The following is a 16,801-nucleotide window of genomic DNA, read 5'->3' as shown; positions in this document are numbered from 1 at the left end:
CTAATTATATTACTAATAGTAATATTAAATTAAGGTGAGGCCTTAAGCCCTCACCTTAATTTAATAGTAATATATAATTATAACTATAACAATAACAGTGATAATAACAGTTTCATCGATCTGCGAAGCAGGTTCATCAGTTTGCAAAATAGGTTCCCTGATAGGTGTTCGACCAAGTTTTTTTTCATTTGCTTTCTGTAAATTTTGTTGTGTGAAACAATTTCCCTGATCTGTGAACTATAACAAACATATGTTCGACTGAAATATCAGGCGCTTTTGGAAACAACTGAACCTCATGGTGAAAAACAAAAAATTATTTAGCACAAAAAAAAGTACACCCAGATGGGATTGTTCTAGAATGTTCAGCATTACGTGTTTGCTATTTTAGAGTATGAACTAATGCTATTTTTAGAGTATGAGGTAGTGCTAAATATTCTAGAGTTATTTTAAAGACATATTATCGAAATTTTCATGCGTTTAACACATACCATTTGCACGTTCGATAGTTTTGCCTTACTAAAGAAAAACGTTGAGAAAAGATTTGATATATCAAAGAATTATCAAAAGTCTCAGACCGACAAAGCTTTATTTTTTTGCGTCCTGAATGTTATTTTGGGGTGGAGAAACACTCTGAAGCTAGAAAAAGGACTCAATATATCCGGTTGGATCGTTCCATTTATTTGGTTGTTTTATTGTACTTAAAAAGAAGAACAGTCCCCCTAAAAGGCTTTGTAGCAATGAGGCATCCCTAAAGAAGTATTGTTTTAAGCTGTCCCCAGGTTCCGTGAGTTGCCACTGGGCAGTTTAAAAAAACATGCCACACAAAAAAGACTCTAAAACAAAGGAAGCGTCTTGTCAAGATTTTCCATGCGGTATATGTAGAAACAATTGTACTGCTTTTAGCATACAATGCTTCAAGTGTCTCAAATGGTTCCATGTTAACTGCACAGACCTGTCAGAGGAAAATTTTAAAACACTGGGGAATATTAATGGATATTTTTGGGCATGTTTACATTGTCGAAATCAAGTCGTGATTCACCAAGATCAGTCAAACATTAAAGATGACTTATCTCAAAAAACTGAGGATATGAAAAGCAACTTGAAATCTAAAATAGAACCATTCAAAAATGAAATTCGCGATTGCATTAGAAACGCTAACACAAATGTGAATTTGAAAATCTCCGAAACAGAAGAACAGCTCTCTTCAAAAACACCAAGTGACAAAAATCAAATTTGAAAAAGTTGAAAACAAAACAAATTGATTCTTTTTGGAGTTAATGAGAAAACCAAAGATGGTACGGGAAAACTTCTTTTGTGGAGCTGATCAGCTACGACAAGAAACAAGTAGAAGAGATTGCACAGTCTTGTGGAATTGACAAAATCATGGTTGAAGATGTTTTCCGGTTGGGGAAATTTGATGAAGCAGCACAAAGAACACGTCCAATTGTAGTTAAGTTGACTAATACTACCGACTACTCCTGATGTCGAATCAAAAATTGAAGTCTCAAAACATATTCGTGAAAGCTTTCTTATCCAAAGATGATTGGGAGAAAAAGAAGCTACTTGACTATCGTTTCAAACTTGCCCAAAAACTGAACATCAACAGATCAGAGATCAAAATTAGATCGGGAGCCTTGCTCGTCGAAAACCAGGTTGTGGACATTACTCTCTCAGTAAAAGAAACATGCCAGAAGACAGGTCACCAGACAACATCACGTTCATGACTAGAGGAAAAACAGATATTGGAGATAGGTTTACTCAACTGCAGGTCAATTTCAACAACTGATCGCAGGATGAATCTCGATATTTTACTAAAGGAACATGATATTGACATACTTTGCTTAGCAGAAACATGGCTGACAATGAAGTAAGAAAATCAGAAATTTTCCTAAATCGGCAATTTTGTGCAGTCAAGAAAAGAACGAAAAGTTGGAACTCACGATGGTACTCTTATTGCTCACAATACAAATCTTTGTTTCAGTCAAGCGACAGAAATTGAAACAAACTTTGATTTTTTGTCATGTTCTGTTTATTTTCTGAACGACATTGTATTATTAATCATCACCATGTATAACCCTCCACAAAACAGCAAATATCGGGTTTCTGATACTGATTTACGAAGCTCAATAAGTATTGTATTATTTAAATTGGAGTCGCTTTTCGACTACAGTACTCAGAAAAAGTTAATAATTATAAATGGTGATGTTAATTTCTCACATACTCACTGGAATACACTTTCTAGTAGTAATGAATAAGAAAAAAGTTTCTTAGAAGTAGATGCTCTGAATCTTTGCTCAATCCTCAACTCCAGCTCTTTTCCCGACATCTTTCTATGCAATAATCATGAGCCATGTAATCTAACGGTTGAGGCTAATTCCTTCTCTGATCACAAATTGTTCATAGCAGAAATTTCTGCCAGACTCACAAGAAAAGAGCAAAAGCCTCTCTTCCAAAAACTCAACATCAACAAGGCAGATTGGCACTTATTCATCTCTAATTTTGAAATCCCCACTATGACATACAGGTGTCCCAATGACTTGCTACGTTGTTTTTATCAGAGTTTTTACAATGTTGGTGAAAAGTCAATACCTCATACAAAACGCCGCCTTGATGCACCATTTTACATGTCTTCCCATGGTGTACACATAGAAAACAAGTTGAGGACGCTATGGAAAACAAACAAAAGAACAGAGAAAATTAGAGATTTAGAGGTGGAATTGAATTTATCCTTGCTTAAGGACAAACAAATTTTTATCGAGGGTTTCTGTATTTCAACACAAAACGATGCATACAAATTTTTGCAAAAGCTAAACCAAGAACAAACTTTCCCCGAAAAAATGAAATATAGAGGCCAAGATATAAAGGGTTCTCAGCAAAATGCGGAAAGTTTCAACGAGCATTTCTCTTGTTTTTATCGACGATAATTCAGAATTTGTTGTGCCTGAAACAGCTCAACCAGAGATTTTTCTAGAAGATATTACATTCAACGCAAAAGATGTGCTAGAGGAAATATCACAAAATAAATCTGGTGCCAACTCTTATGATCAAATAACACCATCTCTCCTCAAATCGTCAGCGCCGTACGTTATAAATAGTATCTTATATATATTTAGCTGCATTATTAACGCTTGCCAGTTTCCCAAAGTCTGGAAAAACATACACGTGCGTCCTCATCACAAAAACGGTAGCAAAACAGAAATCAAAAATTACAGACCAATTTCAATGCTTTGTGCCATTTCTATAGTTTTTAAAGAATAGTTTACAAACAAATTAAGAAGACAGTCGAAAGGATGTTTTGCACAGCGCAACATGGTTTTCGTCAAAATTATTCAACACTAACCCAATTGTTACTGTATTGTGATAACTTATATCAAGCTTTAGATGAGAATTCTTCCCCGATAGCAGTTCACTTGGACATTGTTAAAGCTTTTGATATGATTAATTTTAATATTGTTCTTCAAAAGCTCGCTCATTTTGGGTTTTACAAAAAGTTTTTGAATTTTTTTTGCTTCATATCTGGTTAATCGACAGCAGAGAGTAAAAATTGCATACAGTTACTCAACTTTCTCTAAAATCTCAACCGGGGGTCCGCAGGTATCAATATTTGCTGTACTTTTGTTCTCCGTGTACATAAATGACCTGCCTGATCAACTTATTAATAAAACATTCCTTTATGCCGATGATACGAAAATAGGACAGACTTCAGAGCGTGAAGATCTTCAGTTTGATATAAATAGAGCCATCGAATGGTCTGATTCAAACAAACTAAATTTCAACTTTGACAAATTCAGCATTCTCGAGTTCTCATACAAAAAGACATATGATTCGTGCATAGAGTTATTTGCAAAAGGCATAGCCATCAAAAACGAAAAACAAATTAAAGACCTCGGATTAAACTTTACGTCCAGCATGACTTGAAATTGTTACCTCGAAATCGCCATAAAGAAAGGATTTCGAAAACTGAATCATTTAAGAAGAGTTATACCCCGCACCACAAAAGAAGTTGTCAAATGCACATTGGTGAAAACATATTTTCTCTGCGTTCTTTTATGCGTCAAATGTTTGGAATCCAGGACCACAGTATCTTCAACGCTTGGAAAGACTGCAACGATCATGTTTAAAATGGATAACTTGCCGTTCAATTTTGGGTGACAAAGAATACGTTAAGCCTAAATCGAAATCGCCTATTGCCAGTCAGTTATTTTCTAGTTCTTAACGACCTTATTCTACTTAAGATTTTAGTAGGCTTAACTTCCGTGAATGCCTCAGACCACAGCTCAGTAACTTTTGGTTGTCCAAAGACCAGATCAAGTGAAAAGTGTTTTATTGAAGCCAGAAAAACATTTCGGAAACGTTCTGAAGATAATTATTTTAATAGAGTAAAACTGAAATCTTTGTCTCAGCTTAACAGTTTTTCTAACTATTCACAGCAAAAAATCCATGTCAGTTTTGAAGAGAAGTGAAGAGTTTTTTGGAAGGGAAGGCAGTGAAAAGATTCAAATATAAAAGCTACCCTTCAGGATGGAAAGTTTTCGAGAAATTTTAATTATTGAAACGTTTGATTTCTCCCCTAATCTGGGGATTAACAAGCTGGTTGTAACCAAGATTGGTTGAATTCATTTATATTATTATTATTCATTTTCAATTTCAGTTTTTTGTTAAGAACAAGTTTGGTTGAAAATAATCGATTTTGTTAATTCTTTGTTGGCTTAGATGTGTTTTGCTCTATAACAATTTTTTCATTGGTTATTTATCTCAATAAGTGTTTGATTTAGTTTAAATTATACGTGTAATAAATTTTTGAATCTACGCATTTGAAGAAATAGGTTAAAAAGCACATATTTTATAAATACGGTTCTCCCCTCCTATGTGCCTGTAGTGACCTATACAGATAACTCTTGCAGCTGGACCTATGCTTTTGACAACTAAAAATTGTTCGAAAAAAAACGTAAAAGTTGAAAGACGTAGAACAGACAATTCCTTGTTTTCCTGCGTCTAAACTGCTCTCGCCATGGATGCTTAAAACCAGCCCCACAATCAATTTGTAAGATATTCCACGCGTTTACTGTTTCAGGTAGCTCAATTTGAAAGACAACCCATTTATCTGCGCGTTCTCAGATTATGTACAGCTCTATTCAGTAGCAAACTCATAGATGGCGGGCGTTCGCTCATAGTAAAAGTATTGCTTACCTGACAAATAAATGTCCTTTCTTTCGATGTTTATTCGGTTCAGTTCCAGATCAATTTGTATAAATGTATAAAGGAAACATGCAACAGTTAAATGTTTTATAATTCTGAAATTTCTCGATGTTAACGGAAAAATGTTCGGCATCAATTTATGCGATCAGTTCATTTTGCCAGGAAGACAACTCATTTTAGAGAAATTTTGGTAGCTAAATCGTTTCAACTCTGTTTGATGAAGACAATCATTGTTGCAGCTATATTGCGAGTGATTTGGGAAAGTTTTAGTCACATCAATTGCAAAAACATTCATGTACAATACAAGCAAACAAAGTATACCGCCATAATTTATACATAAGTATACATAAGAGACAAAACTTAGTTTTTCTTCTCTAGTTTTGCTTCTAATTCCAACATTTTCAAATTCATTTTTTGCTAGTTTTGATAGGCAGATTTTTTTTCTGAACAATTTTTGTCCCAAGACGCAGAGTTCGTAATCCGGTTCTTTGAACGTGTACATCACTGCCGCTGAAATTGTCAAAAATTTGACTCAACATTTCGTGGGTTATCTTTTTCTTTAACACAGGGCGCAATTTTTGACGCTGTTTAAATGTTTCATTAGATGTCGCGGCAGTTTTATTTGAATAGCGTTTAGTTTTGATACTGACGGATTTTTCCGGTTTTGGTTTAGCGATGTTCGATCTTGTTTTTCTAGGAGAAAATTCTTCACAACTCGGTTTTGCCGATGTTGAAACTTGGACAACTTTTGGAACTTTTTCAGCTGAATGGTTTTCACTCTTAATTGACTTTTCGTGAGCCTCAGTTGATGTTTCATCTGGTTTTGTAATCGACTGTTTTAAAGGTCGTACGCGCTTCCGTTTCCCTGAAATGTCCTCTGATACTTTATTCTCTTGTTGGTACTCGACTGCTCTTGGTGGAGCTGGTTTTTCTTTACTGGCAGAGGTCCTCATTTCATTCAGATGAGCGAGAATTGATGATTCGGTTTTCGCAACCACTTCAAGCTGTTGTGACTTTCTGGTAACCCTCTGCTTACTTTCCATTGAACTGAGACAATCGGAAGAAAGTTGATAAAATGAAATTTGGTGTTTTTCATGTCCATTTTTCAAATTATTTTTAGAGATCGATTGAACTGAATTGCTGGAGGTATAATCTTGAACTTTTTTGTTCAAATCTTCCTGATGTTCGGTCAAATTTGATTTGGACTCTTGTTCTTGTCTTTCGTTGAACTCAGAAGCAGCTAACAGCTTATCAACAAGGTCTCGCAAATCTAAACGCTTTCCTTGCATTTCAACGGGTAATGGTTCTTGTTTCATTTCGCTATCGGTGTCAAGTTTTCGTTTCAAACTGCGATTATCAGGTGAATAATTTTTTGAACTGATCAAATCGTTACTTTGCTTGAATCGTTCACTTTCGCTATCTGTGCTACTTAATCGATTCTGATTCTCATCGCATAAACTTCTTCGGAAACTCTTTCGAGGGTAATATCGATTTCCATAAATAACAAAATCCCCATGATTGTATCTTGCGTACGATTCGACATGTGTCAAGGGCTTTTTGATCAGGTCCACACTTTGATTAATTAGCGTCGATTCCAATTCACGCTTCATCAAATCCGTATCGAAAATGAAAAGTTCATTATAAAAGAAAGACTTTTTCAGTTTTTCACGCCTGTGTATCATGTGAACAAGATTTCTTAACTTTTCCATATCTCTTCTAAGGTCAATGTACGTTGAAGTGAGAAATAATGTGTTGTTCCTCATACCGTTGGCACCCCACTTTTCCAATTGAGTGTTCAAATGATCATCTTTACTCGCAAACGATAGCAAAGGTTGATTGCTCAAACTTTTACGTTTCAATTTCCAATATTCAAAAATTGCGTCAAGAACCAAACTAGGGGCTTTTATGGAAGCGTACAACGAAGTCAAGTCAACAAACGTGTAAAAACGGGTTTTAATTCTTTCCAGCTTAATCTTCCTGGGAGTCATGGCAAGAAATGTATACGAGTGGCCGTCTTTATCACTTTTCATTGAGTTTCTTGTTTTTCTGTGTGTTGTTGGAGTGGCTTCCGTTTCATTAGCAGAATTGTTTGATTCCAATCTTGATTTCTTAACTTCCTCCGTATGTTTGCGACAATAACTCACAAAATGCGCTTCATTATCTTCGTTCACATACTCAGCTGATACTTCGTACTTGGAGTTCATTGCACAGGTTACATGGTAAGATACAGAACAAGAAATGTCGTTACACTGAACACAAGCTCCGTTTCTTTGTTTACAAACAGAGCACGTTAAACTTCTTCTTATTTTAGAAACGTTCTCTAAATTAACAACAACGTCCATACGATGAGGGTCTTGGAACCAAGTTTCAGGAATCCATAGACAACAAACGACATGGCACCATTTATGGGGATGACCTTTGACCTTTTTCATGGCCGCTGATCTTCCGCTAACTACTGGACACAACTCACATGGGGGCGGTGAACTTAGATTGGACATACAAATTGAACAGAACCATCGGCCAACGGGAACATCAACAATTCCATAGCAGCCTTGATGAACTGCCAAATCGCATCCATCGCAGAATAGAATTTCGTTGTCATAGCTGGATTCTTCAGATAGACATACGGCACATTGCGTATCCAGATCAAACTCGATGCCTGTAACATTTTTTCACTAAGTGAAAATCAAGCAAAGATGTTTTTAAGGGAACTACTTGTGGTCGCAAGTTAATCATCGATAAGGAAGCCACAGTACTAGTCACAAAACAGAAGCAGGCAGAACACACGTTCAGTAATATAGGAAACCCGGAATGTGAGATCAATCGTATTAGCTGAAAACAACAAGGGAATGTGCGACTAAATCAGATTAATCTAGAAAATAGCTCCGGAAAGTGAGACCAAATCTAATAAAAACACTCGATTTCGACCTCAGATCACTCTGGCGTCGCTCATTCCCACTCCTCAGCCAAAACCGAGTGTTTTTTAATCAGATTTGGTCTCACGTTGCGGTGTTTTCGGCTAATACGATTGGTCTCATATTCCAGATTTCAAACCGCCTCGCTTCACTCGTCACTCACATACTGTGGCATCTCCCGTATTTAACGAGGCTTTGCTAATGGTGTTCCTACCCTTCTAGCAAGGTTTTTATTCAGTATCTCGCTAAATTTTTCCAAGTGCGGGGTACAAGGTAAAAACGTTCTGATTTCTGCTAAGTTAATTTCTAAGTTAATAGGAGTGCTTTATACAAGCGACTGAACAGGGGTGCGGTAGTAGCTAAAATTATACATTTTTACAGCGTGTAAAATTATTCCGCTTTCTATTTTTATCAACAAATCAAGCTAAATCGTGATATTACGGCTCTCTAAAAAAGGCGGAAGCCGGGCAGCGAACCCGGGACCTACTGATTCAAAACAAAACGTATAGCGTACTGCACTAGGGGTGCTCGATAGGTTTTGTTTTTTGGGTTAAGAACATTCTGGGAGTAATTCATCATAAAAGAGCGATTTCTAAGTTTGTTTTTTTTTCATGGTTTCTGTTTTTGTTTTCATCTGTATTCTTAGTGTTCATTTTGGAATGCCGAATTTATTTTCTGTCCCATTGGCTCCAAGGGGGCTTGAATGGAAAGAAAAATGAATTCATTGAGTTCTATTTGGCAGGTTGGTAAAAGAGACAGATGGAGAGATTTTGGGAAAATCGTATTGGCGCCATGCCGATTTTTTTCTCAACATTATTAATGTATTGCATTGTTAATGAGCTTTGCTGGAGCTCTGAAAAGTCTTTGTTTACGAACGGGAATTACTAAAATTGAAGATTATCATTGGAACAATCGTATCAAAAACTATGAGCACCAAAAAGATAAAGTTGGGATTACGGGAGCAGGTGAATGAATTCAAGAAGGAATGTTTTTGGCGGGAGAAAATGAGAGCACTGGGTTGGGCGAAAGTGCCGACAGTCGATGGTGCTGGCGTCAAGTCATGGGCGGGATTACGTCGGAAGATTACTCAATGGGTCGGTTTTCGCAAATGGCTGGCCGAAGAACCATTGGCAGTTGTGAACGAGCAACTACTGACATTCAATGGAAGACCCCTCGAGAAGTAGGAAAGCAGCCAAAATGCAAGCGCGAGTGGTAGCGTCATAGCTAGTATGCCAACATTAAGTGGAGCTGAGCGTTTGTAAGAGCTGTCTCCATATTATGGTCTGTCAATGTCAAGCGGGTGGACGTTCTCTATTGGTGATTACTCGACTCCGAAGCCGAATTGCTCAAAGGAATCCGTTTTAAGACACAGGATGCGATCTTCCAATGGAACGAGTGGTGGACGCAGTCACATACGAAATCGGTGGTGACGCGAGCGTTTCCGAGACACCGTTTGATGAAAAGTCTTCCAGATTTGTAGAAGCGGCAATCCTTGGCTTCTGAAGATTTTGTCAACACCCGAGTTCTTCATGAGGACGATCAGAAGAGGGGCCCAACAGTTTTGGTTTCCGAGATTGAGATATCTTGCTATATCAGCCATCTTTGTGTTGTCACGCTGTTCTGATTTTGACTACGGGCCCCTCTCTCGTTACTGGTTGTGAAGCTATTGACGAGACCGATGTCGACGTTGCAAGAAGAAACTTAGCATATTATGCTATCGTTGCGAGGAAAGGCTCCGTCTCTCGTCTGTTGTCCGGAGGAGTCTCCGCTGCTGTCTAGTGGACAGAAGAACGCCAGCCCGCTGATGTTGCTGGCACGTGTTGTCGCTTGCTTCGACAGGGGCGCTGACGGTGTCGAAGAGGACAAAAACAACTCGCAATCGTTGGGGTGCGACACGTGTCATCCAGAGTGACAGATGTCGAGGTGACATTTCTTTAGCCCAAGGATCCTTCTGATGCCAATGGTAAGCTAATTCAACATCGCAAATAATATGATTTAAATATTGTGGAATAAAGTAGGATATGGCAAAAAAATCAAGATGAGTGATCATTAGGAACCATGAAGTGAATTTGCTTAGTCATGTAGCAAATATTAGTAGTCTAAATCGGGTTGAATAATTTTCGGAGAATAGAAAAAACAAATTGCTCAGTGGGAGAACCGGTTGGTTGTCATTCAAAGTAATACTGGTAGAGCTTGAATGTGAATTGATGCGTTTTAATTCATCCCAGAAAATTCGTCGCAAACATTTCAGCTTCCTTATTGTTCCACTTAGTCTTAATTGTGATTTTGTGGTTAAGTAATAATATGAGACTGCAAGTTGGGGATTTAACAAGGGTTATCTTGTTCATATAAGCCTTCCATTGTATCTGACTGGGAGTTGGTCAGCAAATTGAGCACATAGTTGCCCTAGGAGAAGGTGGGGTCACAGATAACACGTGTTTGGCGGTAATGGGCTCCTGGCTCCCTAAATTCAACATATAATGATAAACAAATAATGCTTCCATCTGCAAGAATGATAATCATGAAAATCGTCAAAGATGGTCAGTTTAAAGCCGCCTCGGCTTGGCGGACCATGGTGCACATAAACAAACTTAAAAACATCAAACAAAACAGTTTTTCCGTTTTTAATAAATCGTCGTAGTCGGGTATATTTGTGATGAACTGGTTCAAAGTAGGCCATTGATGGAGTAGAATTGTCAAAAAAGGTTTACCAGTATGAAAGTGTTGCAGGGTAGGATCTAAGAGTTTGACATCGAAGACCACATTGAAAAACATGAAAAGGGAACATCTAGTTTGGGTAGGGGGATAATAGGTGTCGGTCTGGTTAGAGGCTTAGGATGAGGTGTCCATCTTATGAACCTCGAACTGCTTCTGGGTATTCGGGATCAAGTTGATATAATCTCAATGATCATGGGTTAATGACAGGCCTGCAGATGTTATTATGAAGTGTTGGATGTAATTGTAGTATTCCCATGTAGGCTTAAAGTGGCGTTTATGTGTTAGCAAACCGGGTGCGGGAACAATCCAGATAACAATTGTGCCATCAGTCAGGGTAACAAAATTTCTGAAAAAGCGATTTCTGTACGATCTTCCTACTTTTAGGCAAACTGTGATGTTAAATTGCCTGAATGATAGTTCAATTTGATCGGCGGGATCAACGTAACTATGCATTTCTGTCCAAATGTCAATTTCTTCGGTCATTGTTGTCAATTTCTTTGGTCATTGTTAATTTTTTTACATCGGAAAGTATAGTTGATAATTGTTATTTTTTCTGTTTTAAAGGTGGGAGTTCGAAACAGCGGAGTGTAGCTGTTGTCGTTTGGGGACGAAGGGGAAAGCTGTTTTCAGAAACGCTATGGATATGAGCTTCTTAAACAGCGCTACGGGGAGAAAAAACTTCGATATCAATTTCGTTTTGCGTAATTTCGTCAACAGCTGCAAGTTCTCTAGCGAAGAGGGTGGGAGGTTTTCAATGTTTTGTTGAAAGAACCTCACTGGTGTGGAGTCATCCTTAGCGATAATAGTTGGATAGCGTCAAAATCATCCATGCTGTTGAAGATTCAGTCAAAGTGATTGGGATTATCGTGGTAGATGGAATATTATTTTGTTAGGTCGGGTGAAGTAATTGTAGTTGTATAAAAGCTTCTTGCTGAACATAGAAGGTTACTCAGTAGTTATTGATATAACCAGGTATGTTATCAAAAATTTTATGTATCTTTGGTTCTGAGTTGATGAAATGAGAACTGACGGGGTTTCAAAGTGTTTTTGTTTCAAAGTTGCTTGTCGTAGAAGTAAGACATTTCTCCCAATATTCGTACAATAATACAAGATCAATTGCTTGTTCTTATTCGTTGGTCACCTCAGTAGTGATTTAGTTACTTTAAACAAAAGCTCGTGTTTCCATCCATCCTTCTGAAAGTCCTGTGTATTGTTCAACTTATCTACAGTCCGCATCAGAATTTCCGAAGGCAAAGAATGACCCCGCAACCAAACTTAAAGCCGCTTACGCCCAGCTTGCATTTCAGTTCTGTAGAAAATGAAAATTGAAATTCCGGGTTTGCGGACCAAATGTAACGGCTTCTAAGTTTTTGGCTAACACGTTCCGCCTCACGGGATTACGCTGGTACTGGCGTTGGGAAGTTCAATTTCACAATAAATCGTGGGCCCAAAAGACAACTAGAAATAACTTAATTTGTAAAGAAATAACTTAAAAAAATAACTTTAATCTGTAACTTTGGCTGGCAAAGGAATACTTCAACGTTTCGCACTGTTTTGTAATGTACGCGTTGTAATGTACATCTGACATTTTGCCCAGATTTTTTCCACTTAAGACTCCTTGAACAACACAATACAATCTTCTGACGTACAAATTCTAAGGGTTTTCTGCAATTGAGTTTCTAGTAAATGTTCATAAAATTTAAAGTTGATTAGGTGAGTTCAGAATTTTTGTTCATACACCGTTTTCTCACTCTACCTTAAAAACTTAGTCGCCAGATTGCCGGAAAATAGCCGCGATAGACGCTTGTGGCCTTCCATTAATTGAAACAACTAAAGAAATAAGATAGACAGATCGACCACCAATCCTTTAATAGACCACTAGACTTTTTCGATTAGAGTCGGACTGTCAATTTTATGACACATACGATCAAAAAGGAAAAAGCCCTAAAACAGCTTTTTCAAATCTGATTTTAAAAAAACTCCAAGACTAATACTCAAGAATTAGGGCATACAAGTTTGGCACTACTAAGATGCACACTATTGATCTTTAACTAGTTAATGTTCATACAATTTAAAGTTCCATAAGTGTTCAAAAGTCATTTTTTGAGGTAAGTCAAAAAATTGATCTAAAAGCAGAAATGGCGTCAAGCGCACCAATTTTAACTGCAAAACAGTAGCAGTCACTGAAGTCATCGAAAAAGTCAATTCCATCGTAAGAATCATCGACGAAGTAAAAAATACAAAGTCGTTCAGAACCATAAGCGCGAAGCCTGGCTCAAGTTTCTAGAAGGTGTTGACCACAAAGGAGGAACAAGCAAGTTATGGACCACCATCCAGTCGCTAAATGGATCGAAGCAGAAGCTAGGAGCAAACAGGCCAATCGAGTTTGAAGGGAAGATCGCATACAAATCGAAGAAGTGCGCAAACTGGTTCAACCAGCAATTTACGCCCCACCCAGCGTAGGCGATATCAAACGACAAGCAGCAGCAAGGAAGATCAGACAACTAAGGAAAGCAAAGGTCGAGCTAACTCCGATGATGGTAACCGAAGCACTCAAGGCAACCAAGAAAATTAAGGCCCTAGGGCCAGATTGCATAGCATCCATCCACCTGCATTACATTGGTCCAGTTGCAGTTAGTTTTCTCACGAAACCCGATCAACCTGTCCCTGGATTCATCGGTGATCCCAGCGCTATGGAAAGTCGGAAGAGTGATCCCGCTGCCTAAACCGGACAAGGACCCAGAGCAGGCAAAGAGCTACAGGCCATTAGCTCTACTTTCCCCAGTAGCAAAACTAGTTGAAAAGCTGATACTGCCAGACTTCGAGAAGTCCATTCAACTACAAGATCACCAACATGGATTCAAGAAATTGAGATCCACCACGACATCACTGCAATGTCTGAATCATAACATCAAGAGTGGACTCAATAAGTGCAAACCATGTCATCGAACCCTGATGGTAGCGCTTGATCTTAAAGCGGCGTTCGATGCGGTTGGTCATGGCTCATTGCTCACGGATATCCTCAATACAGGTCTACCAAACTACCTCAAACGATGGCTACTGTCGTACCTGGAAGATCAATCTACATATACAGAATTCAGGGAGAGTAAATTAACAAGAAGGAAAGTGAAGCAAGGAGTTCCATAAGGTGGAGTACTTTCCCCGTTCTTGTTCAACCTGTATATGAGATCACTTCCCAGTCCACCGGAAGATGTCAAGATCATCACCTATGCAGACGACATAACAATAACGACTTCCCGACCAGATGTCAAAAAGTTGGCAGTGACGATCACAGAATACCTGAAGGTCAGCGAGTGGCTGCAAAGCAGTGCTCTCAGCGGAGAAGTCAACAGCCACCATCTTTACAACTTGGTCAAAAGAAGTCGGTTTTGGGCCATAGGTCTACATAAACGAAGAGAAAATCCCAGTCACAAAAACACCAAAAGTACTGCGAGTTGTCTTTGACAATATGCTTAAGTTCACTCAACATGTTAAAGTCTGCGAAAAAGTCCCGAATCGCAACAATGTCATGCGGACGCTGGATGGTACTAGCTGGGGGTGCACCAAAGAAACGTTAAGAACCAGCTATAAAGCAAAAGGAAGATCTGTTATCAACTACGCTGCACAAATCTGGACACAAGACCTGAGTCAAAGCAACTGGAACTCTCTTCAAGCAAAACAAAATGCAGCGTTGCGCACAGTAACTGGTTTCGTTCGAATAACCCCAGTGGAGCACCTTCACGAAGAAACGATATTGATACCTGTGAAGGAGCACAACCAACTGTTGTCAAAACAGTTTTTCCTGGGCAGCTTTCAACCAACCAGAGTAGACCATCATACTGTTGCCAATGAAGTAAACGCTAGAAACATCAGGGCCAGCCTTTATATTGAATTTGGAAAAGTTGAAGAAATAACAAATGGAACCAAGACAGTAACAGCAGAACAATACAAACGTGGACTAAAGGTGTTGCATTACAGTGAAGAAAGCAGCAGCCGTAAAATCGAAGCTTCTGGGAGAGATTCCCCGGAAATCAACCAAGTTGAAGAAGAGAAATTACCAAGGCTCCAACGCACCAGATCAGCCCAACTATGATGCCGCTACTGCCCACTTCAGAACAGCTATCTGAGTCGAATAGACGAAGAAATCCATAACAGCTGCACCCTCTGTAACAACGAAGAACACACTGTGAAACACCTCTTTGAATGTCCAAAGAATCCAACTAGGCTGAAGATTACAGACCTATGGAACAATCCGAATGAAGCAGTGAACTTTTTAAACTTGAGGGATAAAGAGAGTTACTGGGTCTCTCAACGCCAAACCAGGGTCTCTCGTGCTCCGGCAGATAGCAGAGAGGGTGCGACGTCAACCTGCCAAGGAGTTACTGGGCCTCCTCAGAAAACCAGGGTTTCCTTTGCATTGACCAGCAAGGAAAGTGCACCCCAGCTGATCACTACAAGCAGAGCTCCGGAGAGTCGCAACCGGAACACCAGGACGAGACGAGGCCTTAGATCTTCACCAAAGAAAGCCAATCGGATTGCAGATGGCTAAAACAACAACAACGAAGTAAAAAACCACGATATCCCTAATAATAACCGCTATCGCTTCGCGGCAATTAATTAGAGTGAAAAAAGTTCACGCCGCAAAACCACTCGCTTTTTCGCTCCTCTTTCTCGTTCGACGTGACCAAAATCACTCCAATTTGACTTCAAAAATCATGAAAATGTGTTAACAAATCTTTAAAAAAAGACAGCGCCCAAATACAATTCAAATTCTTTGAATTGTAAAAAATTAGGAGCGCTATAATAGCCGGCTGAGAAGATGAGGGCGGCTATTAAAAACACGTTTACACTAAATGCTTAAAACTTCGTTGAGAGCAATGAAACATGCAAGACATTACCGTATCCTGCTTCCCGGTTAGCACCGAGGTATGTAGTCATGGCCTCGTTGCAATTTGTTTCGAGCCATTCCATTGTGGTCTCGAATAACGTCTCGTCTAGAGAAACCTTACTGCTCGCATTGGTCAAATTAAAAAACATGCTGAACTCCCGGATCCAATAAATATCAAGTAGATCAACGCTATACTTTGACACCTGCTTCCTTTTCCCAGAAAATATAGAATCATTTCCATCTCCATTGTACTCAATTAAACATTTTGGAAGTAAGAAATTTAGAAGTCTTTTGCTAGTTCTGATATTTGATTTTTGTCGCATTACAGAGACAACTGAGAAATCCCTGGACGCTGATTGGTCAACTGGAATTTGCACTCCTCTCTCCCACTCGGTTCTCCATTGGTCAGCTAATCGAAAGGTGGACCCTGGAAGCAATACATAATCTGGCGCCTTCATTTCCGAAATGAGATCGGTGCAGAAATTCTCCGAGACTGATTTCACTTTCTCGTGTTGTTCGTCCATCATACCTAGAAAAAAATCTACTCCGTCAACAAGACACTCAGCACCAGATAATGACAAAGACCGTAACTAATCGCACATGTAGAGTCGCATGGTACTGATCTCCCTAACAACATAAGATTTCTGCCCGCCCAATCACTACAATTTATTTCATTGGATAATTAGTTTAGTAGTAGTATTAGTAGTATTAGCAGTATTCAGTTCAGTTCAGTTCAGTTCAGCGCGACTGTTGATTGTTTACAATCTTCTCGCCAGGGCCCTCGTGAGCCAGTTGTGGAAGTCGGGGGAGCCCAGATCGTCTCGGTACGTCTTTATAAGATTCGCCGGGTTGGAGCACTTTGGTTTGGGTTGCAGTGTAGTGATATAATGAAGGGTATCTCGGGTTAGGGTGTTGCGTCGTAAGATATGGCCCAGGTGACTGACTCGACGCTTGGCCACAAACTCTGAAAGCTTCTCTTGGTTAGTCAATTCATACAGATGATCATTTTTGATAATCTTCAGGTAGTATACATTAAGACATTGTCTGAGCTGTCTTCTGTGGAATGAATCGAGCTTGTTTT

General features: G+C 38.9%; 1 protein-coding gene across 1 annotated transcript; it reads right to left on the bottom strand.

Annotated features, from left to right (window-relative positions):
• Positions 1–5,426: 5,426 nt before the first annotated feature.
• Positions 5,427–16,288, bottom strand: LOC142341697 (protein Jade-3-like). Its single transcript, XM_075392852.1, has 2 exons — positions 15,731–16,288; positions 5,427–7,858 (listed from the first exon to the last, which is right to left on the bottom strand). Exons 1-2 carry the CDS (start codon positions 16,245–16,247, stop codon positions 5,607–5,609), a joined length of 2,769 nt encoding a protein of 922 aa, XP_075248967.1. The 5' UTR covers positions 16,248–16,288; the 3' UTR covers positions 5,427–5,606.
• Positions 16,289–16,801: the final 513 nt, after the last annotated feature.

Source organism: Convolutriloba macropyga, chromosome 6, assembly GCF_964194025.1.
Source record: "Convolutriloba macropyga chromosome 6, txConMacr16.3, whole genome shotgun sequence".
NCBI classification, from domain to species: Eukaryota; Metazoa; Xenacoelomorpha; order Acoela; family Convolutidae; genus Convolutriloba; species Convolutriloba macropyga.
Note: the sequence above shows the minus strand (reverse complement) of the source record. Positions and strands in the feature narration are given on the sequence as shown.

What these genes read in the sequence shown, in the direction of transcription:
- LOC142341697 (XM_075392852.1), bottom strand. Translation starts at nt 16,247, where the DNA reads ATGATGGACGAACAACACGAGAAAGTGAAATCAGTCTCGGAGAATTTC. An exon ending in TAACCGGGAAGCAGGATACG is followed by an intron (nt 7,859 to 15,730) that starts GTAATGTCTTGC and finishes AAAATGTTACAG; the next exon opens with GCATCGAGTTTGATCTGGAT.